This window comes from Ruditapes philippinarum, unplaced genomic scaffold (genome assembly GCF_026571515.1).
Source record: "Ruditapes philippinarum isolate M1 unplaced genomic scaffold, ASM2657151v2 ctg3158_1_1_1_1, whole genome shotgun sequence".
Taxonomy (NCBI): Eukaryota; Metazoa; Mollusca; class Bivalvia; order Venerida; family Veneridae; genus Ruditapes; species Ruditapes philippinarum.
Genome location: NW_026856357.1, coordinates 98,099 through 122,838, shown reverse-complemented (window position 1 = coordinate 122,838; position 24,740 = coordinate 98,099). Strand labels below are relative to the sequence as shown.

General features: G+C 32.0%; 1 protein-coding gene across 1 annotated transcript; it reads right to left on the bottom strand.

Annotated features, from left to right (window-relative positions):
* Window positions 1-1,689: 1,689 nt before the first annotated feature.
* On the bottom strand, window positions 1,690-6,342 carry LOC132746277 (uncharacterized). Its single transcript, XM_060735382.1, has 2 exons — window positions 5,975-6,342; window positions 1,690-5,315 (listed from the first exon to the last, which is right to left on the bottom strand). Exon 2 carries the CDS (start codon window positions 5,312-5,314, stop codon window positions 3,212-3,214), a length of 2,103 nt encoding a protein of 700 aa, XP_060591365.1. The 5' UTR covers window position 5,315; window positions 5,975-6,342; the 3' UTR covers window positions 1,690-3,211.
* Window positions 6,343-24,740: the final 18,398 nt, after the last annotated feature.

Genomic DNA, 24,740 nt, shown 5'->3' with positions numbered 1-24,740 from the left:
GTACCGAAACTTCATGACCATTTCTTTAAACACCAATGCAGTCCAAGTAAATTTAGCACAAAAAATAATACATTAGCCCTTGGAGTTTTTCTGCAGCTTTTAATTTCTGTAATCACTATAGATAATTCCAAATAGTAACTGGTGTGTATTCTTGTGCATAGTGCCTCCTGAAACCTTCCACACAGAAATGAAATCCTGCAAAAATACATCAAAAACAACCTTTAAAGTACTCAGAAATGAAACTTTATGTACACAATTACTAAAGATATACTTAAAATATAACCAGTATCAATTAAGATGACTTGAAATAGGCCATTTCAAAATTTAAAAGAACTACTCTCTAGACTACAACGGGCTGGGTCTAATTCCGTACCGGGTTGAGACCATACAAAATCGGGACCGGACACTTCGTTCGGATAAGAAAGGATTCCGGATTAGAAGGGTTCGGATTAGCAAGGCTCCACTGTAGTTCTTGATTAAAAACTTTTATAAACCAATTAACGTTTCTTAAAATTTAAAAAGGATTCTCCATTAAAATTTATTTAGAATAAATTTGATTTTTAAGTTAGATCAAATTAGGTAAGACTTCACCTCATTGTCAAATTTGAGCTAAATAAAAGCACTAGTGCGTTGTATAATTGTGTAAGATAAAAATAAATAAATCAGAAACATACATCGAAAACATTAAAAAAAATTCATCCGGCAAATATTAGGAAAATAATACTCTGAACATTTTTGTGGTTTTGTTTGCTGTTTTTTGTTTTTATTTTACAGTAAATTTGAGGTTTGATACGGAAACATGAAGATTTCAAACCTTATACACATGAGCTGTTTGATCGGTAATGCTTTTCTATTATTTACATGTACATAATGTTGCAATATATATAATGCACATGAAAGAAATCCGTATAAAGTAGAGTCTGATCTGAAATAAAGTTGTAGATGTAATGACCTTACGCCACTCTTTAATATTTTACTTTTTATTTTCTTCCTATGTTGAAATCTGGTTGCTATGGCAACAAATAGGCTGAAAATATGGCAATTTTTACACATAAACTGGATCCAGTGATAACGCAAAAAGTACTGGAAATATTTATATGAAACTTAAAATATGGGTAGATGGCAGTCTGGAGATTATGCAAGTCTTTTTTTCTTCCTATGTTGAAAATTCTGGTTGCTATGGCAACAAATAGACTGAAAATATGGCAAATTTTACACATAAACTGGATCCAGTGTTAACGCAAAAAGTGATTGAAATATTTTTATGAAACTTATAATATGGGTAGATGGCAGTATAGAGATTATGCATGTCTTATCTTTTCTTCCTATGTTGAAAATTCTGGTTGCTATGGCAACACATAGACTGAAAATATGGCAATTTTTACACATAAACTAAATCCAGTGATAACTCAAAAAGTACTGGAAATATTTTTATGAAACTTGACATATGGGTAGTTGGCAGTCTGGAGATTATGCATGTCTTATCTTTTCTTCCTATTCTGAAAAAATATTGGTTGCCTTAGCAACAAATAGGCTTAAAACATGGCAAATATAACAATATTTGTGATTAGTCAAAAAGAGCTGAAAATGTTTATGAAATTGCATCTTTAATTCAAGAGTTATCTCCTCTTTAAGAATATTGCTTTTAAAAATGTTATATTTTGGTAACAGGGATGTTTCAAATATTAACTTTAGAGTGTCCTTCAGTCCGTCTGTCTGTCTGTTCATAAAAACTGTTTCCTGTGATCACTTTTAAAGAACTTTCCCAAGAACTTAAAATAGAGAAAAATTGAAACATTAGTGAATTGCCAATGGCTCTTCAGAATGTTGATGGGGTTCTAACCGGTAGGGGACTTATGAATTGCTTGCAATACTATGATAATTGCTTGTTATACTGAATTTGACCTTCACTGGTAAATGACAATGACTTTCAAAGTCAGACATTTGAATTTCGTTTGATTTTTGTTACAATTGGCTAGAACAAATTTTTATATATGAATGGGTTGTCTGGGACACAATAATCCTTAGGACAAGACCTTTATGAAGAGCAAATTAATTTTGAATGATCTTGACCTTCAAGGTAAAATTATTGAATATTATTTGTTTTTAGCTCACCTGTCACAAACAGATATGGTGAGCTTTTGTGATCGCTTTTCGTCCAGCGTCCATCATCCGTCCAGCGTCCGTCCGTAAACGTTTTTCTTTAAATCAACATTTCCTCATAAACCGCAAAGCCAATTTCATCCAAACTTCACAGGAATATTCCTTTGGTGGTCTCCTTTAAAGATTATTCAAATAATTTAATTCCATGTAAAACTCTGGTTGCCATGGCAACTGAAGAAAAAACTAAAAATATCTTCTTTTAAAAAACCCAAAGAGCTAGAGCATAGATATTTAGCGAGAAACATCTTCTAGCGGGTGTTTACCAAGTTTGTTCAAATAAAAGCCCTGGGATCAAAATTGACCCCGCCCAAAGGAGTTAATGATTTTCCTTATATGTATATAGTAAAAACTTAAAAATCTTCTTTTAAAAGATACTAAAGAGCTAGATGTTATATATAAAGCATGAAAAAATCTTAGGGGTGTCTACCAAGTTTGTTCAAATAAAAGCCCTGGGGTCAAAATTTGCCCCACCCCAGGGGGTCATTGATTTTTCTCATATGTACATATCTTTTGTTGTTTTCCCTTAGCAATAGCAATGCACATGCACTATTTCAGATACAAATATGAACTTTGTGATATAAATTTTATATCTGGTTTTGTTCCTTGTCATGGAGAGTTTAATATTCTGGTGACTGATTTCAGGACCATCATGACCCTGTGGTTTCTGATCATTGAGTTTTGTCAGAGTTATGGCCATTTAATGATTTTAAATTTTCAAATTTGTCCGGATTACTCCTCTTATACCACTAATGGAATTTAAATGAAACTGTAAGGAATTAATTGGTAGCTCAAGTTCTTGTGCATATTACACAGGTTTTTAGGTTGAATAATTTTTGGTCGAGTTATGGCTATCATGAGGCAACACATGTGATCACTGATCGCTCTTGTTTTGATTTGGTAATATTATTTGATAATAAAATGTAACAAAAAGATATGAAAGCACATATATTGACATTTGCATCCATTTGTCCATTTGTTACACACAAGAATTATGATTTTGATCAGTAGAAATTCAAGTCTTAATACTGTCTGCTTATGACCACATCTTTTATTGGCCAGCCAATACTCCAGAAAGGAGTTTGCATATATGAAAGTTTGCTGCATTGTTTCTTGCCATTTGCTGAAGAGAAAGCAGGTAGCAATTTAATGCTTGTTGAGGTCTGTTTTCTTGTTCCATACATTGTCCTAAAATGTTGAGAGCTGTTTCTCTATGTCCAAGGTTTTTATCAGTTACTATGGTTCTTGTAAGTTTACTAAGTGCTTGTTGTTGATCTTGATGTCTTTGTAGATGACTGTAGATCTTATATTGTAGGAAGTACAGGAAAGGTAGAGAATCAATTACAGCGCAGTCCACCCAGTTGTCTTCATACTGATCTCTGTGTATCATGTCATCTTGTGTAGATCTGAACATTTCATATTGTAGTTCATGAGGAACACAGTTGATCTCTTCCTGTATGAATCTGACACAAAATGCTGTTATATGTTTGATACAGTCCTCACTTTGTTCACCACAAACCCTCTCAAATTCTGCTGTTACTGCTGGTGGAGGCTTCCCCCAGCAGCTACAGATAGGAAGAACAGGATAGGAGTAATATTGTTGTTCAGTGTGTTTTAGTATTAGTTCAGCTTTCTCCATATCTCCAGTACTGTAGAACACTGAAGCCAATTTAAGTCTGCTAGATGAGATATCTGAGTTTAAACCAGCTGATAACCAAACCAATGCTTGAGGTGACACTTGATTATTTTCACCAATGCTGAATGATGCCAGAATAGATCCATATGTGGTAAAAATAAAAGGTGCTAGAAACTTGAATGCAGCCTGTTCTAATCTGTTACCATTAACATTGAAAGTAATTAGTTTACCTATACAATGCTTCATTGTTCTAATGTTTTTTGTGTGTAAATGTTTTAAAACAAAGTGATGAGTTTCCCTTATTTTGTATGCTATGTTTAAATAATTTAAGGTCATATAAATATCATGTATCGCAAGAGAAGATTGATAATAATATGCTCCGTGTGGTACCATGTTCAGTTTAACTTGCAATCTATAGCCAAGATCATCAATATCAATTCTAAGTAACATTTGTCTGTCATTCTGTAAAAAATCACTTATATTTTTTGAAAGTTCATGTTTTTTTTCAGCTGTAAATTGCCCTGCCATCAAATTGTTTTCTCGGATAATGAAATGTGAACAACGGTCATTCTGTACACAGCTATGTAGTTCTAATAAGCAGTATGTTAAGCATATAAATAAATTGTTCTCTTTCCATATACTTGACTCTGTGTTTTCTATACAGTGTAAAAGAACTGTTTTACACATGAAACTTGATATATTAATTGTCCCCTGAGGATTAAGGAAGGATTTAAGAATCATTTTCAATAATACATAGCACCTTATTTGTGTTATATTTAGGTTAAACATAAGGCACCTTTCTGTCAGGGATGTAGATATTCTCCATTCCAGTTCAGGATATTCACTGACCTTACTTCCAGTTGGAACAACAAAACACCCAGTACTGGCTGCATATCTTTTCATGTCTTGTGTTGGCCATCTGCCAATACCTTGTCTCTCTAACCAATTGGATGCTGAGTGAGGCCATGATTTACAAGAAAAAGCTGGCACAGTGTCTGTATCAAAGAATCCATGCCGTCCTTGTAAAGCATTTGACGGTCCATGATCTGTAGCACCCTGAATGGCACCATTATATATTGTGTTTTTTAACAATATTCTTCCACTTTTATCAGTTATGTAGCGTTCATTAGGAATGTAAGTAACAGGAAGAGGTTCATCATTTCGGAGCAGTTGTAAGAAACAATAACCAGGGGTAGTGTTCTCATCCTGTATCATAAGGTAGTTTAACTTGCCATGTTCCCATTCTGACCAGTCTTGTATTATATTGGCAGCATTTAAACAGAATAGTTCATCAACGTCTGAGTGAAGTCCTATAGTAGTTGTACCTTCACTCTGACTCCCTAGAATATAGCAAGTTATATTTTTATCAGTTAACCTGAGAATGATATTATCCATAGTATCTCTCAGCATTAAATGTCTTCTCCTTCTCATCACCATTCTTTCATTGACACCAATGTCATCTAAAACCTCTGATAACATCAATGATAAGTTTTCTATGTAGTAAGGTTCTTGAAACATTCTGTAATATATTAGTAAAAAGGAAAAATTGTTTCAGTCAGCAACCAAGTTTATTTTGTCACATACTTCATGTTACTTAACTGACCTTGGTGTCCTAGAACAGAACAGTACGGAATAGCCAGTACAAGATAGCCAATTTGGAAAGTTTACATAATTTTAGGTAGATATCGATAAATATAAATTTAATTTTATAGATTTCTTTTATTCCTTTTATCTATTTGTTTCAATATTTTTCTATTTTTATTACATGAACATTTTGATGTCAGTGTACTAATAGATGAGGGGATGTGTGGATAACTAATTTCTTAATACTGAATGTTGAAAAAAAACAAAAAACAAACAAAAAAACAAAAAAATTATAAAAAATAAATAACTTAGTAATATTTTATCAATAGTAAATTGAACTAGTCCTTTAAAATAACATTTTTGATTTCCAGAGTTACATTTATAATATTTTTTAATCAATACATAGTTACAAATTTGATTAAATTTTGTGTAAAAAATACATTATATTAAATTGTAACTTTAAGCAGAAGCTAAGAAAATGATACTCGAATTAAATATAAACTTTATTAACTGACATTAAACTCTTACATATTAAATCTTCAATGAAATACTTTGTTAAAATATTATGTGTACAAAAATAAATCATAAACTTACTTTGAAATGTTGATTTCATACTATGTCGCAGAAACAAATCAAAGGAATTGTATTGACTCTGTTTCGCAAGATCGAAAGAAATTTTGCTACTTTTACTTCCTCTGATGATGTGAAGAGGAAAATAACTCATTTTTTCATCCTTTTGTTTTATAAGAAAATTTGATTGTTTCCTCTGTTGGAAAAAAAAACCAACAACATACATGAAACTATAAGGACTATAAGGACTTTAATATAAAGTGCTTTCTATTAAAGCAATAAAGAAATTATTATAAGACAACATATGAATTAAAATTATTTAATCTTTTACCTCATATAGACGTGTTTTGATGGCTTTTTGCCCTCCCCCCTTTTTGAGGCCTCAAACAGTGAAAAAACGCCCTATTTAGCTCCAAAACACTTTTTCGTTTAAAAAAAGTAACCACTTTTTCGGCGCCGCGTCCCATCAAAATGGTACATCAGGGATGTGCCCCCTTCTGTTTTGGGAGTTTTTGAAGGGGGCGGTATTCCCCGACATCATTAAGAAAATTTTGGACATGTGATAGGCTAAAAATGGCCTCGGGTCGATCTTAGGGTAACTAGTAACCGGCGCAGAAAAGCCTTTTATTCTATTTCAATTCATTGAGAAGTTACAGCACTTTGAAATCAGTTTTGATGGGGAAAACATGCAAAATAGTGTAATTTTTGCAATTTTGAGATGTTCCCCCGTTGCCATGGTAACAGGAAATTTACGATTGAGTATGCTGTTACAGAGGCTATGGTCCAGTCAACATTTGTGCCATTTAGTTTCATCAGTATTGAAGCATTTTCATAGTTTCATAGCAGTTTGAACTTGTAACAGACATGTCTAATCAAGATTTTAATATTGAAAATTTAATAAATTTAGAAAGAAATGCATATTATTTAAATACTGACAGAGTTTTCATCATGCTAACTTTGAAATGAATATCGTACAATCAGTACAGTGCACTCCGGATACAACGAGATCGTCGGGTCTTCGGATGATTCCTCGTTATAACCGGGTCTCGATATAACCGGCACAGATCAAATTGAGAAATCCGACACCGTTGAACATCATTTATTTTACTTTCGCTTTCGCGTGCATCCTTTTTGAAGAGTATATATAATAATGGGAGGTAACTCTTTGCAATAATAAGTACATTTTAAAATTCTTTTTCAAAAGTCACACAGTGCATTTTTCTCACGAACACCGAATAACACCGCAAGACATTAGCCGCTTCTTTTGTGCTAATCACTCTATGAAATTGTTTTGTTATCACATTTCGTCACCTTAAGGACAATTTAGCCCGGAGCGCTGACAAAACAAGGCTTACACATTTGATTGCTAATTGCTCGACCCATTATCTCGTCCCGCGTCAATAATTTCTTCCTTAATTGACCTTTATTATTGGTCATCATTGTTTTTCTGAAGGTGACAAACTGATGCAGACGAAGTGCAAATGAAGTGACCTCGTTAAAATTCTAAAAAACACGCATGGGACGGCGAAATTATACACGTTGTAACCGATATCTCGCTAAAACCGATCTGGTTATAAACGATAAAAAATTGAAAGGAAAATAGAAGGAAAAAGGCCGGGACACAGTAGAATGTACGTTATAAGCGGTACCTCGTTAAAACCGATCTCGCTATAAGTGGATTAGTACATGTATTATGGTTGATAAATTTAAAAAAATGGAAATAAAAAAAATAAATAAAAAAAGATACTATTTTTTGTGGTAAAACTGAGTATTTTCATGAGAAAACATTTCTACCACCCTTGCGGCTGAGGGGTTGCCCGTAAGGGTTGAGGCATCAGAATTGCAGCCATCGTTTATCTCTGTGTTATCATAAAAGGGGACTAAATGGGTTTGAATTATTTGAGTCTTTCTTAACTCCAGCAGGTGAGCTGGCTTTGACCCCAGGTGTTGCTCATCCAGGGTTATCCAAATTCATCTTTCCTGTTTCAGCACCATATAACCTTACTTAAGTTGGTTCCATGTAAAACCAATCCAAACAAAAACAAACAAAACAAAACAAAAAATAAAAAACTATGTAGGTTTACAAAATAATTATATGGCAATAGATCTTCTGATAAAATTTGGTCCTATATGTTATTAGACCCCTACTGGTTTCACTGGAGGGGACTTTAGGTTTACCCTCCATCCGTCCGTCTGTCTGTCTGCCTGTCTGTCTGTACAAACATGTATATACTTAGAGGGCTATTGGAAGAGTAAATTTCCTTTGATGTTTTCCATTCAGTAAGCTCTTATTTGGCTACTTTTTCTCTTACTTGGTTAAAAGAAGAATAGAGAGAACAAAAGAGTAGCCACTTATATACCAGACTTTGAGCATGTCCATTCTTCAAACTGTCCATCCATCCATCCATCCATCCATCCACAAAACTGAATCCCTTGATAACGCAAAAAGTACTGAAAATATTTTTGTGAAACTTGAAATATGGGTAGATGGATGTCTGAATTTTATGCATTTTTCTTTTCTTCCTATGTTGAAACATTTGGTTGTTATGGTAACATATAGATTTAAAATATTGCAAATATAACACAAAAACTGGATCCCGGGATAGCGCAAAAAGTACTGAAAACATTTTTATGAAACTTGTACATTCTTCTACATTCTTCTACATTGTATGGATAGGTGGCAGTCTGGAGATTGTGCACATCTATGTCTATGTTGGAAAATTTAATTGCTATGGCAACAAATTGGACTTAAAATATGGCTAGACATGTATTTGTGATAAATAAAAAAATACTGAAAATATCTTTAAAAAAACTTATACTATGGATAGATATAGAGATTATGCACTACTAGGTTCACAACTTTAGCACCAAAATTATAATACCCCCTGCACAACAAAGTTTTAAGTGTGTGTGTGTGTGTGTGGGGGGGGGGGTGGTAAACTGGAATCAGCTTGTCCGTCCGGTCGTCGGGCGTCCGTCGGTTTCTTTTTTGTCCGCCCAATAACTTAAGAATCCTTTGACCCACAGTCTTCATATTTGGCATGGAGGTTAGTTATGATTAGTAGATGGCCCCTATTGATTTTGAGGTTACCAGGTCAAATGTCAAGGTCACAGGGGCCTTGACTTCAAAAAGCTTGTCTGCCAAATAACTGAAGAATCCTTTGACCCACAGTCTTCATATTTGGCATGGAGGTTAGTCATGATTAGTAGATGACCCCTATTGATTTTGAGGTTACCAGGTCAAAGGTCAAGGTCACAGGGGCCTTGACTTCAAAAAGCTTGTCCGCCCAAAAAACTTAAGAATCCTATGACCCGCAGTCTTCATATTTGGCATTGAAGTTATTTATGATAAGTAGATGACCCCTATTAATTTTGAGGTTACCAGGTCAAAGGTCAAGGTCACATGGGCCTTGACTTCAAAAAGCTTTTCAGCCCAATAACTTAAGAATCCTTTGACCCACAGTCTTCATATTTGGCATGGAGGTTGGTCATAGTTAGTAGATGATCCTACAGGTTTTGAGGTTACCAGGTCAAAGGTCAAGGTCACAGGGGCCTTGACTTCAAAAAGCTTGTCCGCCCAATAACTTAAGAATCCTTTGACCCACAGTCTTCATATTTGGCATGGAGGTTGGTCACGATTAGTAGATGACCCCAATTGATTTTGAGGTCACCAGGTCAAATGTATATGTCACAGGGGCCTGGACTTCAAAAAACTTGTCCGCCCAATAACTTAAGAATCTTTTGACCCACAGTCGTCATATTTGGCATGAAGGTTAGTCACGATTAGTAGATGACACCTCTTGATTTTAAGGTCAAAAGTCAAGGTCACAGGGGCCTTGACTTTAAAAAGCTTGTCCGCCCAATAACTTAAGAATCCTTTGACCCACAGTTTTCATATTTGGCATGGAGGTTAGTCATGATTAGTAGATGACCCCTATTGATTTTGAAGTCACTGGGTCAAAGGTCAAGGTCACATGGGCCTTGACTAAAAAAAAGCTTGTCCGCACAATTGCTTAAGAAGGCTTTGGTCAACACTCTCCATATTTGGTATTGAGGTTGTTTATGACTAGTAGATGACGCCTTTTGATTTTTAGGTAATTGTGTCAAAGGTCAAGGTCACAACGATTTTACTATAATAAGCTTGTATGCTCACATGATTAAGAATGCCTGTCCGCAGTGTATTGATTTTGACATTTTCACCTTTGAAGCATGTAGAATACATAACTTAGCAATACACTGGCTTAGTAAACTCAGATTTTGCAGGGAGGTTTTCTTTGAGCTCTCAATGGTCACTGTTGATTCTGACAAAGTGTTATGCGGGGATATTCACGCCATGACAGTGGTAGTTCTAGTTAGATTTACCTCCTCTTCTCTTAGAAAAAAAAATGTTTTTGTATAACTTCTTTTTATTAATGTATCTACTTCATACTTTAAATATATGTTTTTTATCATCACCCACAACATATGTGGCAAGGTTCATATTTCTATTACTTACCAGAATTATCATCCTTGAACTCAGGAACTTTCATGAAAAAAATGTAGTTTTCTATAACCTTTTTCATTTAAATTTTCTTAAGATGTCTACTTCAAACTTCAAGTACATGTATATGTTCCTTATTATGACTCAAATCATGTGTGAGGAGTTTCAATATCTAGCTTGACTATTTCCAGCATTATGCCCCCCTTTGAACTTAGATTGTTTTCTATAAATTATTTTTTCCCCTCATTTTAAACAGGATTTACTTCAAACTTCAAATTCCCAGATCATTATAATATGACAAGGTTACATTTCCAGAATAATCTTCCCTGTTTCAAATTTGATTTTCCCTTTTTTATTCAATTACTCTTATTTCTTCATGGATTTACTTTAGATTTCAAATATATGTTCATTATTAACACTTACATCATATGGGATTAGATTTATAAGTCTAGCACCTGGGTTTATTACTATTGTGCCCCAACTATTGGAGGGGGGGGGGGACATTTATGATTACTGAGCCCCCCACTATAAGGGTGGGGGGAGCATTTAGATTTACCCTTGTCCATCCATCCCTCAGTCTGTTCTCTTTTTGTGTCACACATAGATTAAAAAGTATTTGACCTAGAGTCATGAAACTTTACAGGAATATTACTCAGCATGTGAAGGTGTGCACCTTAGTTTTCGCTTGTGAATTAATTCTGTTTTGTCAAAAGTATTGCCCTTGACTTAAAAAAAATGGCAATTTTCAACTTGTGTCACACAGCCCAAGAAGTGTTTGACCTTGGGTCATGAAACTTTACAGGAATGTTGATCAGCATATGCAGTTGTGCACCTTGGGTTTCGCTTGTGAAATTATTCTGTTTTGTTAAAGTAATTGCCATTGACTTAAAAAAATGGCAATTTTCAACTTGTGTCACACAGCCCAAAAAGTGTTTGAACTTGGGTCATGAAACTTTACAGGAATGTTGCTCAGCATGTGAAGTTGTGCACCTTGGGTTTCGCTTGTAAATTTTTCTGTTTTTGTTTTCAAAGTTATTGTCCTTGACTTAGTAAAAATTTGCAATTTTCAACTTTTGTCACACAGCTCAAAAAGTGTTTGACCTACGGTAAGAATGTTGCTCAGCATGTGAAGTTGTGCACCTTGGGTTTTCGCTTGTGAATTTATTCTGTTTTGTCAAAGTTATTGCCATTGTAAAAATTTGCAATTTTCAACTTTTGCCACACAGCTCAAGAAGTGTTTGACCAAGGGTTATGAAACTTTACAGAAATGTTGCTCAGCATGTGAAGTTGTGCACCTGGGCTTTCGCTTGTGGATTTATTTGTAAAGTTCTTGCCCTTTACTTAGTAAAAGATTTCTAGTTTAATCAACTTGTGCCACATGTAGCCAAAAAGACCTAGAGTCATAAGATTGACAAAACAGTGGAGTGTGGGGCCACCAGTGTCCTATGGACACATTTCTAGTTAATCCTGATATAACATTGTTACAATTAGTTCAAATGCCACTTAGGTTAAAGGTACATGCAAATTGTAAGAGCAGTGCTTATAAAAAACCTATACTTAAGAAGAAAATGCTTAAGTGGCAGCTATACTGTTCACAAGGCGACACATCTGACTCCCCGAGTTCTAGTTTCTTTTTTTTGTTTTAATAAATGTATATATTTGAAAATTGTTATATTTTTCACTACTGTAACAATAAATGTCATCTACTTTAGACTAAAGATAATTGTTCTTTGTCAGCACCCACATCATGTATAATGATGTTCATAAGTCTAGCATCTTCATTGCAAGAGTTATCTCCTCTTTAGTTTAAGTCTGTCTGTCTGGCCGTCCCTAAAAACTGAGATTTAACTTTTCAAGGTCTTGGAACTTTTCCAGCAAATTTACTTAAAATAGAGAAAAGTTGAAACATTAGTTATACATATTCATCCTAAGAAAATTGTATCTTTTGATTATCTGTTGTATAGACATGAACACCTTACACATTATATACTTTGATACAGATAAACAAGTAACTTAAAGGATTCATTGTTCATTCATGTTTCTTCCACAATGGCATAATTGAATGGTCTCGGTCCTTCAGAATGTGGCTGGGGTTCTAACCGGTAGAGGACTTATGGATTGCTTGCAATACTATGATAATTGCTTGTTTAGTTAAATTTTATACATTGTATCCATTATTGACATTGTGACTGTGATGTTTCAACTCATTTAATTTGATACGGAGTGGTAATTGAATATTGTCAAATTGTTTACATAGAACTATTTGTGTAGAAGCAAGTTTTTCAGTTTTGCACATTTCATGCTTAGTTTCTTTTGCGATTGAGTAGTTGTTCAGTTATGAGGAATTCCATCATATGCTTACTGTAAAATTGTTTAAAATATGTCTATATAATACTAATAATTATATAAAGGTGTTTGGCAGGTTATGTTGTTAAGTATAAACAGGTGTAAGCTTAATTACTGAAAACAGCCATTTATATCATGTATATTAACAAACGGCTTTATAACACACTGTTATTTGAGTCAAAATGAAAACTTCTTCATAAATTTTCAACATCATTGTAGATCTATATAGATTACATAAACGTCACAATTATGCAATGAAAACTGTCGTTACAAATGTGTACTTTTATATAAATGATTTATGAACGCCACGATAGTCTAAAGAAAGTCGTCTTTTAAAGTCGCCATATGAACACATCTGCGAATATTTCTAAAAACAAAATTTAAAAAATTTATTTTGCCATTTCATGTTTAAATGTTGAATTCTGCTTAAGCCGGTGCTAGGGGGCGTGGACAGTAGTTTGCACTTGACAGTACCGTCCATAAACAGGCTCAATCAAACCGAGTCTGCAACATTTTCAATTTTGTCATGCTGGGCTTTCTTTACTCCATTTTAAAGCTTACGTGCGCAATTTGTTACATTTCGTTGTGACAACAATAACACATTTTGCTTGGTCTATTGCGATATTGATTACATTTATACGTGTTTCTTATAACATTGGTTGTAAAAGTACTAGTGCAGAACAAAAAAATGTTTTATCTTAAAGGAGTTGCGTTGCTATTTTTTCAAATATCAAATTTACATTCACAATAAGAAGTATGTTGGTCAACAAATAACAATGAATAACATTTACAAATCATTGTTGTATAATATTTATCACGCAACAAGATATAAATATGTTATATTCGTGATAGGGACACACATAAATAAGATTTATGACTGTACAAAATAGCACTCTTAAAACATACAAAGAACAGTATTGTATACGGTTTATTATTTATCTTTGGAAAAAAAATTCAAAACGTATTCCCATGTGAATTATGCATCAACCATCTGTTATTTTTTATAGATAAACTTTAGAGAAATGACAAATATCCAATCATGTTTTCTGTAACATATAGCATTTGCGTAAACAATGATATTGAAGTTACATTTCAGGTCAGAATATTACATAAATTCCTCTGGGATAAAAACGAGAAATTTGCGTTGATTGGATATTTACTGACATTTCCCGTTTTAAGAATAAATTCATTTTCTGAAGAATCAATATTTCGCAGGACTTGCTAGTGCATTAAAGTACAAACACGAAAGTAAATTACAAGGTTTATGTAAAAGACATAACGTACTTTAAGATATATCTTTAAAAATAAACTCAACCATGATAAACCTAGTGTAACAATGGGTAATTGCTTGAAAGCAAGATGAAAATATACCGCTTATGGGGCCGAAAAGGTGAACGTTACAACTTAAATGTACACATTAACTATTTTTAGAATCATTTCATGTTGTCATGTAGGCCGTTTCTGAAGAAACTTGGATTGTTTAATACCCAGCTTTTAAAATATATAACATAATGTTAACTATTAACTGTTATATACACATTGTAACAAAGGTTTTAGGCGTAAAGTCCTGTAAATCGCATTTTATAAAGAAAGTATAAAAACGAAAGAGGCATACTTAAGGGATCATTTTATCATTTGATTTGCCATTATTGTATTATTCCTTTTTGGTAAGTTCACTTGACTGTCTGAAAACTCTAACATAAATCTTTGTGTAATAGTCAAGACTGGAAACAGTCGGGCACAATGTTCTCCTGGCAGCTTCTGCAACTCTTTGAGTTATTGACGGCAATTAGTATAAACATAATACCGAACTTTCATCAAGTAACATGATAGGCTTTTTTATAGACATCAAGGAAGTACTTGCTGCAATTAATTGTATTACACACCATTGCTATCTTCTGACTGATGAAAAGACAAAATAGAATTACTTTTCTTCGTTTACCAACAAATTAGGTGATGAACACAGAAACTTATTCAGAGTTTCGCAACGTATATTAACGATAATGTAGATAATGTATCCAGGACTTGTTAAAATTGTTATGAAAGATTGGTATAGCATGTGTATATTTCTATCATTACAACGGTTCTATTTTCGTTAAGTCATAGTTTCTAAATTGCTGATTCAGTAAATATTGTTGCCTGTTTTCAATCCATTAGAAAAATATGTTATACATTAATATACAAAACCGTCAGAATCAAATATTTTTATTTCTTTTTTGTAGCTAATGCAAATCACATGTTTTATTATGTTGTAATAATAGATTTGGAAAATGAAATTCAAGACGCTTATCATCTGAGGAAAATAACGCTGAATTTGTGATAAAGGGAGCAAAGTGTAAACAAAGTGATATTCTGACTTTTATACAAAATACCGACTTACTGTAACGTTTTACAAGTTACAAAAACGCATAAACGAAGCAATGAGAACTCAGCTCTATGGGCAATGAGTATTGTTTGTAATAGAACAACAACAATAAATAGCTTTTAAAAATAGAAATATTTGCATTTTTAGGCTTACTGGGCCTTTAAAGTTATATATCCCTTAAAATGCATAAAACAGGAATGATATGCAGAGGTCGAATATAAAACCCTATTACGACAAAGTGTCATATCTTAAAGGCCCATTAGACTCTAGAAATGCTTTTAATTTCTATTCCTCATTAGTTCTTTACTTTTGATGTCTTCTTATATTTTCTTAAAAAAAACAACAACTCACTAGCCTAAGACCTGAACCATCCTTTGCTTATGTTGCTTTTTGCAATTAGTACATATATAGTGAATTTGTATTTTGTATGGAAGTCAAAATACTACCTTGTTTACTGCATTGTTTTGCTACTTTCTTGACATATATTTTCACATTCAGTGCTAGTTTCTCCAAGTAATAAACATTTACTGGACATTTAAATGGTTATATAAAGATTATATAACCATTTTTTTGTCCTTTCTAAAGAAGGAAAAAAAATCGTGTCTGAGGCAAAATGTGCCTTTACGAACTGCAAATATAATCTGTTTTTATCATACAAAAAATATGTCATGCTAAGTATATCAAATGTTTAATTTTCATATTCAAAATTTGAGCACAATGGACCTTATGCATCTTCAATTGTTCTGGAAGCATGGTGGAAACTAGAAAAAATGTTTTCCTTTTCTGTAGAGTGGTACCACGAAACACATTTCTTGATATAAACAACAATAGGAAATATTAAAAGTATTATAGTGTTACCATTGTCTTAAATTTAAAAAAATCTTGTTTAACATGTGATTTTTTTGTTCGACTTTTTGAAATTAACTGAAATACTCAATTTGCCTAATACTCAATAACCAATTTGCTTCAGAAATATGTTTTTGGCGATTTTGTTGTACCCAGATTTGTTAATATAACTGTATGAAAAATTGACGTTTATTACTTAGAATTGCAACTGATATAAAACACACAATTAATATGGCATTGTTATTAATAAAATGTCAATATTCCAACTTTATACATATGTTATCTTATTTTTTTCAAAAGCCGCCGCAGCAGGACACAAAATGTATTTGTTGTCATCGTTCATAAAATAAGTTATGGTGTTTGAAGCAGATAATTAACATACTTTTCTTTCCGTTTCTTTTTGTTCTTTACGTGACAATATGTCTAATACAGCATCCTTTGTTGGCGCAGCAAATATGCGAGTTGCTTTTGCGCGAACCAGTATAATTTCAAACTTTTTTCAATATTTTCATATTATCACCATCACCTCTTTTATTCATCACAATCTTAGTTTGGTTTCCTTCAACCCTTAAGGTTTCCTCTTTTCCTTTCCTATGAAATTCCGCTTTCATCTTCACGAACAAAGCCAGGTCTTTCCACAGTCTTAAAATGTTTAGGAAATTGACTGTTAACAATTCAAATTAGGGTTTCCGAAACATTTATAGTTTACACTGAATTCAAGTAAAATTCGAAAAAAAATCCAGAAACTCTCATTAGATTTATAAGCATGTAATGAACTGTGGAAGGCTGTCTACAATACATTCATTAGTTCACTTGTCATGCAAATATGACTGATCCTAGAGTTCCCGTCAATCATTCAAATTTCTAACATTCCTCTCTGTCAATGCATCACTGATACAGGTCACACAGTATAGATTTATATTGTGAATTATTAATAAATATAAACGATTTCTTCTCACATCTGAGTAAATATGATATTAGCATCATGTTAAGGGCTCTAACAACACAACATGTTTATAAATTAAGTTTCCCTCTGTTTTCATAATACTGGATCGTTTAGGAGTACATACAATACAATAAGTACATTTGTATTTACGCAGATATCATTTCTTCAATAGCAGTTTTAAGAAAAAATAAGACCTTCTGATATACAATGGTATGGTTTTGTTAGAGAAAACATGGTAAATACAGAACACATTGTTATTATCATTAAGAGTCAGATTTTATAAAAACAAAGCTTATTTCATTGTTAAGTCTTGCAGTAATAAACATTACATCTGCAAGAGAAATTTGATTTTTTGTCATCAAATTATTACACTAAATTAATTCAGTCAATGAATGTAGAAGAATACCGATTATTTTAGACAAACAAGTCTGATCATTAAAAGGAGAATGCTCCACTGTCAGCCATTCTTTTTGAAGCTAGTGATACAATTGTATTGTATTGGATTGTACAATTGTATTATACAACTTCAAACATGCATACTTATCAGATTTTGGTCCAACAAGAATTATGTATACTATTAATGTTAATTTACAACAATGAACCCGTTTTATTGTTTTTATGTTGCAATCAACAATTATTTTGACTTTAAAAAACAAACATAATTCATAAAAATGGTATGAATATTCACACTTGAATCTGCTGAACATGTTGAATGCTATAGCGGCAAGAGCAGTATTATGTTGGTTTTTTTGTAAATGTCGTAAAGTAATTTCATTTCTCTTTCTTTTAAACATTGATTGAAGATAAGATAATTCCATGACAAAAACAATCATGAGTGTTTGATTTAAGAAAAGTTTCGTTTCGGTATTTGTTTTAATGATTTGACGATATTAATTAAGAGCTTGTAAACAGGATATGACACTTTTTAAAAGGAATACATGTATGCAAATTGTTGATTATTTTAGAAATCATTAAGTCTTCGTCACTTATCAATGAGCCTAAATTACATGCTATATTAACTTTTGTATTCAGCAATCTATTCATCAATACTTTTATATTGTTATCAAGATTAAGAGTTCAAAGGGTTAAGACACTTTAAATTGGCATGCTTTGATTAACCAGCGAAGCTATTACTAAGGTAATCATGTTTTATGATATTAATAGACCAGGACAATCCATTGTCTGCATTATGTATGCAAACTTAAATTTTAATGTGCCTACCAGCAATCTGATTTCAGAGACGGTGAAATAGATTCGCAATCTGGCGGTTTATAATTAAGGTTTATTTACGCAAAAAAGGTTGCAAGTAATAGCAAACAGTTTAATCCATTTATTTCCTGCGGTCTTGAGACCGCAGGATATTGGCACGCGTTTACCTTTTGAGGCATGGAGGAGCATGTGACCTGTTTTCGGTACATGGAGGAGCATGTGATCTGTAAACCGTACATGATTGGTTAATTGACCTTTTCGAAAACCTGGCTAAATACCGTTTGCCGGTACGTTACGGATTTACCTCTAGGGAATTAGTCAGAGTGACACCTAATTAAAAACAACAAACTATTACGTGATATTTCTAATTTTCTATAATTATTTTACCGTTTAAGGTGGAAAAACTTGAATGATGTGTTTGAAAATTATCAATGTTTAATATGTATCTCAAATTTTACAAACAATAAATTGTTTATACTGAACAGTGAACATATACAAAATTAAAATATTCGTAGTGGCATCTGCCAGAATAAATAGAGATATTTTCTGCGTAAAGTTGTGTGTTTACTTTTTTTGCTAGGAATTTTTCATAAAATGGTAGGCCTATTTAATCATTTTCTTAAAAAGAAATAATTGTTTTATGTTCGACCTTCTCCGGTCATTAACGTCACCAGTTTCCAAAGACCTTCTTCTATATTGATCGATTATTGTCAACTATATTCCTGATAAAACCGTTTATTTATTCCCCCCAAACAATGTCGAAAATAGTTAAATGAAATATCTTTATATCATTAAAAATGTTCCCCGCAGGAAACCATTTTACTTGTTTTCTGTTGCCAATGTAAAGGAACATTGCTATCTCCAAAGAACCACGTTTCCAGAATCTAAGGGAAACCACTCTTGTCTCAAGGACAAAACCCGTACGAACTGTACCCTTACCGCGACCACCGTAACATTTAACTTCATTTACTATGTCTTTGTTGTAAAATAACCAAACTAGTAGAAATTTACAAATTTTTTATTTTAAAGAAAAGTTTTCATCACAAATCAGAGCCAGCGGTTTGAATGTCTGTCATATTTAAAAATAATCGGCATCAAATTTTCTTGCAGTTAAGTACTCGTTAGAAATTTTATTGGTAAATTATTAGAAAATATTGTTATTATACCGAGTAGATGCATATAATTTAACATGATTTGTGTCGTTATGATCGGGATTCTACGCCAGTTTAAATGATGAAAAAATACAAGATGTTCGTTAAGATCATACATAATTGCATAATTGATGCTGATAAAATAAGTAAATAAAAAAGTAGAGTACATTATACTACTGAAAATAAATTGTTTCATCTATATTAAGTTTACTTAAATAGCTTAGTAAATGTCGTTGAAAGACAAACGCTCAGTTAACTCAAAGTTATCTTCGACACCTTTATTTTTATCCATTATATCATAACAATTGCAAGCATGGGTATTTATCAAATGACATATATTTATATTATTGTAAACATACTGGCAATATTATACATTTGTAGCATTTCTAAGTTGAAACAACTATGATGTTTTAGTTATGATGAAGCTTTTTCTCAACACTTAAATGCCGCTTTGATATCTAAGGGATATAAAATATCACTGAATAAGTTACAGTGCTTCATGTTGGACAAAAATGAAACTATTTCTATGATTGCCTCTCTCTTCTTATTACCAGGGTAATAATAGAATGTCTATTTATTAGCTTGATGGAGCGTGTTGTTTTCAAACTATTGAGAATTACGTGTATAGATCTATAATTATTGTACATATTACAGACTTATTGGTGTCCAACTTAATTCCTTAATGATGTCTTTATTGGTATGGCATGTAGAGTGAAAGGTTACAAGACGTACTCTACATTTTCATGACGTGCAGTGTCTATAAAAAATTGTAGGCAGAAAATGAACCTTGAAAAGAAACGATTTCTTCTTAAACTATTGTTTCTTATCGTTATTTGATAAGACATTGTACGATAGGGACACGTACGATACGATGTACGAACATAAAAGTAATAAGTCGGGCGCATTGCTGCACAGGTTAAATTGTAAATGTTTTTTGATCCATTAGGATCACATCTGATCATTCTGTATTATATTTTTATAAAATAATATATTATTATAATGAATCTGTCTTTTGAAATTTCTACACCACTACCATTTCTTAAGGCATCAAGGACAAATGTTTAAACACAATTTCAACTTATGAAAATATGACTTGAAAAAATGTTCATTGCATGTAGCAATGCAACTTTAAACTGTACCGCTGCTCAACCGATTGAGCTTTCCAACTGCTTACCCGCCATCTCCCCTAAATAGTGAATATTTCTGAACCGTAACATAAATAAACAAAACAGTAATGGAGTTACCGCCATACGATAATGGTATCATTGAGATAAATGAAAAGACCCCTAGCTGGTGATGGAAGTCGGCAACAAATTAAATATACAATCAGTTAACAGAAACTTCCTTGATGAAGCAAATAAATCACGTAGCAGTTAGATACTCGTGAAGTACGTGTTAACTCCGTGGAGAAAATATAATAGCAATTTACTCATTTTTATCTGTAATTCCTAGCATTATTTGATTCAGTTTAGTATATTACTTTTAGAAAGAAGCCAATGTACAAAAAACACATTGACACTAATATCATCGTTTCTGTAGAAGAATATAATAAAGACAAATTTCAAATTTTACAAAATGTACTTCCCTATGAAAAACATACAAACTATGTAGGCAGTATTAATCGTTATAAATTTTCTTTTGTGAAATATATTTTTCTTCGACAATTTCCATTATAAATACCTAGAAAAAAGTGATCACTCAAAAGCATTAAAAACAGCAAAATTACATGAAAATTGCAGATTCGGTTCGATTGTAACTGTACATGAGGTATAATTTAAAAGTGCAACATCCCTCACGCCCCAAAACACCGGCTTGAGCGGTAGTAGTATGTGTGAATAAGTGAATTTCTGACATAACAATTAGTTAAGATAAAATACCTTCATTTATTAAAAACATATTTAAACATTCTAGGTATATTATTTCGTAAGTACGTACATGCATTTTATAGTCATGCGTTTCATGCACCTGACACTTTCAGCGACTATACAATAAAGGGATTTAGTATCCGGAACCTCTAGAACCTGAATCACCTGTCCTATCACTGAGCCTTTGTTCTTGTCTGTATGTCACGAAGAGATTCAAATTAGAATCTGTCTTTCATTGAGAAAAGAGATTAAGCATTGAGAAATGGTTTATATTAAAAAAAACAAAAATAAGAAAGGTTGGACAGCTTGTGTAGGTTAAAATATTCAGAATTTAGAAGAACCTGTTATATTAAATATTATGGTATTGTGTAATTTTAAATTAAAGTTACTGATTATATTTCTGTTTTTATTCAAATGTAGGATGTCAACGGCAACACGTTAAAGATTTAATCATATAACAATCATAAAAAGCCATCACCAACAGACAAAACAAAAAAATGTACTTTAGAGTCATCTTATCAAAGTTTAATCAAATAAAAGTAGACTAATTGACATTCTCTCGCATAGAAGTTGTTTTACATACTTATTTCTTTTCTAATTTGATTTAATGACAAAGAGAACGAGTTTTCTATCTTTATCAAATGCAATTTAGCTAATTTAACTTTAACGAAATGTACAAATAGCTTATGATAAGGTAAAGTACGAGGAAGTCACGTTTCTTTTTCAGCTTCAGAAAATTACTTTTCTTGTGTGGCACAACAGCTTTTGGATTTGTATTAACAGAGTTAGTAAATCATATTTGCATCTCTAAGTTTCATAATATTTATATCTTTTAACGGATTTTCTTGTACATGTTTATATTTCACAAGTTTAATATACCATTTAAAGTATATCGTAATAGAATAAACACGTCGAAGAACTTGTTTTATTATCTCGTCGCCTTTTAGAAGGCAATTAGTAAATGCTATTCGTATATTACATACAAAAATATCCTTTAAAATGTACGAGTATAGTACAAAGAACCGGAAAGACGCATCTCTTTAAATTTATTTTAAACCTAAACAACGTTTTGTTGTATTGCAATAAGCATGTCCTTGTTGCTAAAATGTAATGTATCTGTTGAATTTGCAATAATAAATAGACTAAATTAAATGATATCTGTCATATGATAAGGGTCAGATCGGAATATACGTCCCGAGGGGAAGCCACCCATTGGGCGGTAACGAGGTTTGCTTCCAATCCGAACCGCAAACATATGAAAGATATTTTTCTTGCATATTCTACCAAATATTCCATCATATTTTAAATTCTTTACCTTAATAAAACAATGTCCCACAGCAATTTGTGTCATTACACCCGTAATTTCTTACAACAGCGTATGCAATTACAACTTCATTCATAACCGCGAAATTACGTCATCTTTAGTACGCGGCTCATCTGGCACCCCATGTCAAATTAAATTTCGGCATGGGTCACCAGTCTGTTATGCAAGAACCGATTTTTTTTCCTAAGGCAACAATTATTTATTATATATATACTTATAACGGATATTTGCATCGTTGTAATTTATGAGACAAATTAAAGTTAAAAAAATCGGATATAAAAATTCCGCACATTTTCACGAACATAAACAAAATCTGTTTATATATTTATACGTACATCCTAAATTTAATTTGCTTTCCAATGTTGTTACGAACAACATATTACCGAGGGATTCAGTTTGGATTATGTATGTTTATCCTTTTCCCCATATTTTCTGGGTCAAAATTAGTGATATTCTTCCTTACATGATCACTTCCTAAATGAATGAATTAAGATAAGAATACCAATCTGGTAATTTGACAAAATATTCAAAATCCTTATCATTCGTCAGTGTACTTTCCTCTCACAATGTGTCTCATTCTGTAAAAAACTAGGTCATGAATTGAATATGACACAAATATTTTGAAGATAACAAATAAACTCTAATGGTTTGCTTTAAATTGGCTGTCATCTTTGTAGATTAGACTGTTACTTTGTCAGCACAGAATGTGATAAAAGAAATTAATTCTAAGAATTGCGTCGTTCATAAATATGCAAATTGTCAAAAAAGCTGCAAAACAAGCAAGCAAATACACCATTATTGAACTAATTTATTTCTCGATATTGTTTCTGATTTTTCAAACGGAACATAAGATGTTTATTTGTGTTTCTTATCTCGTTGTTTAAGACACTGAAAATTAGCAAAAATAAAAATCAAATATATTTTTGATCATAACATAACGTTTTGAGTTAAATATCTTATGTACATAAACATTGCCAAAACATAAACAAAGGATATTTGAAGTAAAAGTAAATTAGGAAAACCTTATTATCAAAAATCGAGCAAAATTAAAAACAAGGCACAAGTATTTTAAAAGCATGGAACCGAATAAACGAAATATTATTTATCTATGAAAAAAGAAAGAATGTATGTCATTTTCAAAAGAATAGCTGCTTAATTTCCATGAGAAAGATTTGCTTTTATCTTATGTCATCATTAAATGCTTATTTTTTATATTCGCTTTTTTAAATTAAACAGAAGACTATACCCAAAAGTTTCCCTTTTTATAAAAAGGGTTAAAAATCTTCTATAAACGTCAAATTCGCTTTAATTTTAATTTTTAGAAGTAAAAAAATATAAATTTTAAAGAATATCAATAGATTATAAACAAAGTGCAGTGCTTATGTTCGTTTTACGAGAATTTTATGAAGATGAATTCGTTATCAGCATCTTATTGCGTAAAAGAAAATATACAACGTTCAATTGTGGAGGTTTGAACATCTTAAAGCTGTTAGTTTATTTCTAGGATACAAACCAGATTAAAAACAACAACAACAACAACAACAACATATTTTATTTATTTCAAATCGGTATTAGTTGTTAATTTTCAATTTAGTAATTGTAGCCAACTAGTGAAATGTTCGACAGTAAAATAATTGTAATAAATTTTTTATACATGCATGTATATCTGATTTTGTTTTAAAGTCATGAATTTTTGTTATACATTTATGATTTTCGTCTTGAAAAATTATATCTCGTAACATCTACACATTCAAGTTATATTTTATGAAATGTGCAAAAACATTGGAAATATTCTTTTTAACTTATGATGTTTACTATGATATCAATTTTATTTAACTGAATTGTCATTAGCTAATGGCAATTATTTTAGCTACAATAAATTCTATAATAAAGATGAGTATGCTTTGAACTGTTTGTACAAATCTATCATTAAATAGAGGTGTTGAACTGTTTATTAAATAGAGGTTAGTTGGTAAATCTAGTAAAGAATAAAGTAGAAGTAATCCCATTGTTGTTATTACACAACTGAATGGAGTTTTTTGTAATCTGAAATTAACAAATACAATAGTTTAACGCTTTAACAGACATCTGTCTCATCTTAAAATATTTCTTAAATAGGGAGGAAACTAAACAATTGTTTTTATTTTGTTTTGGTAAAGCTGTGGCACTAGACAGACGTCTTGATGAAAACAATATTAGTATATTCAACACGCAATATTTAAATATTATTGAATTAAAAGTATATAAATAAAACTGTT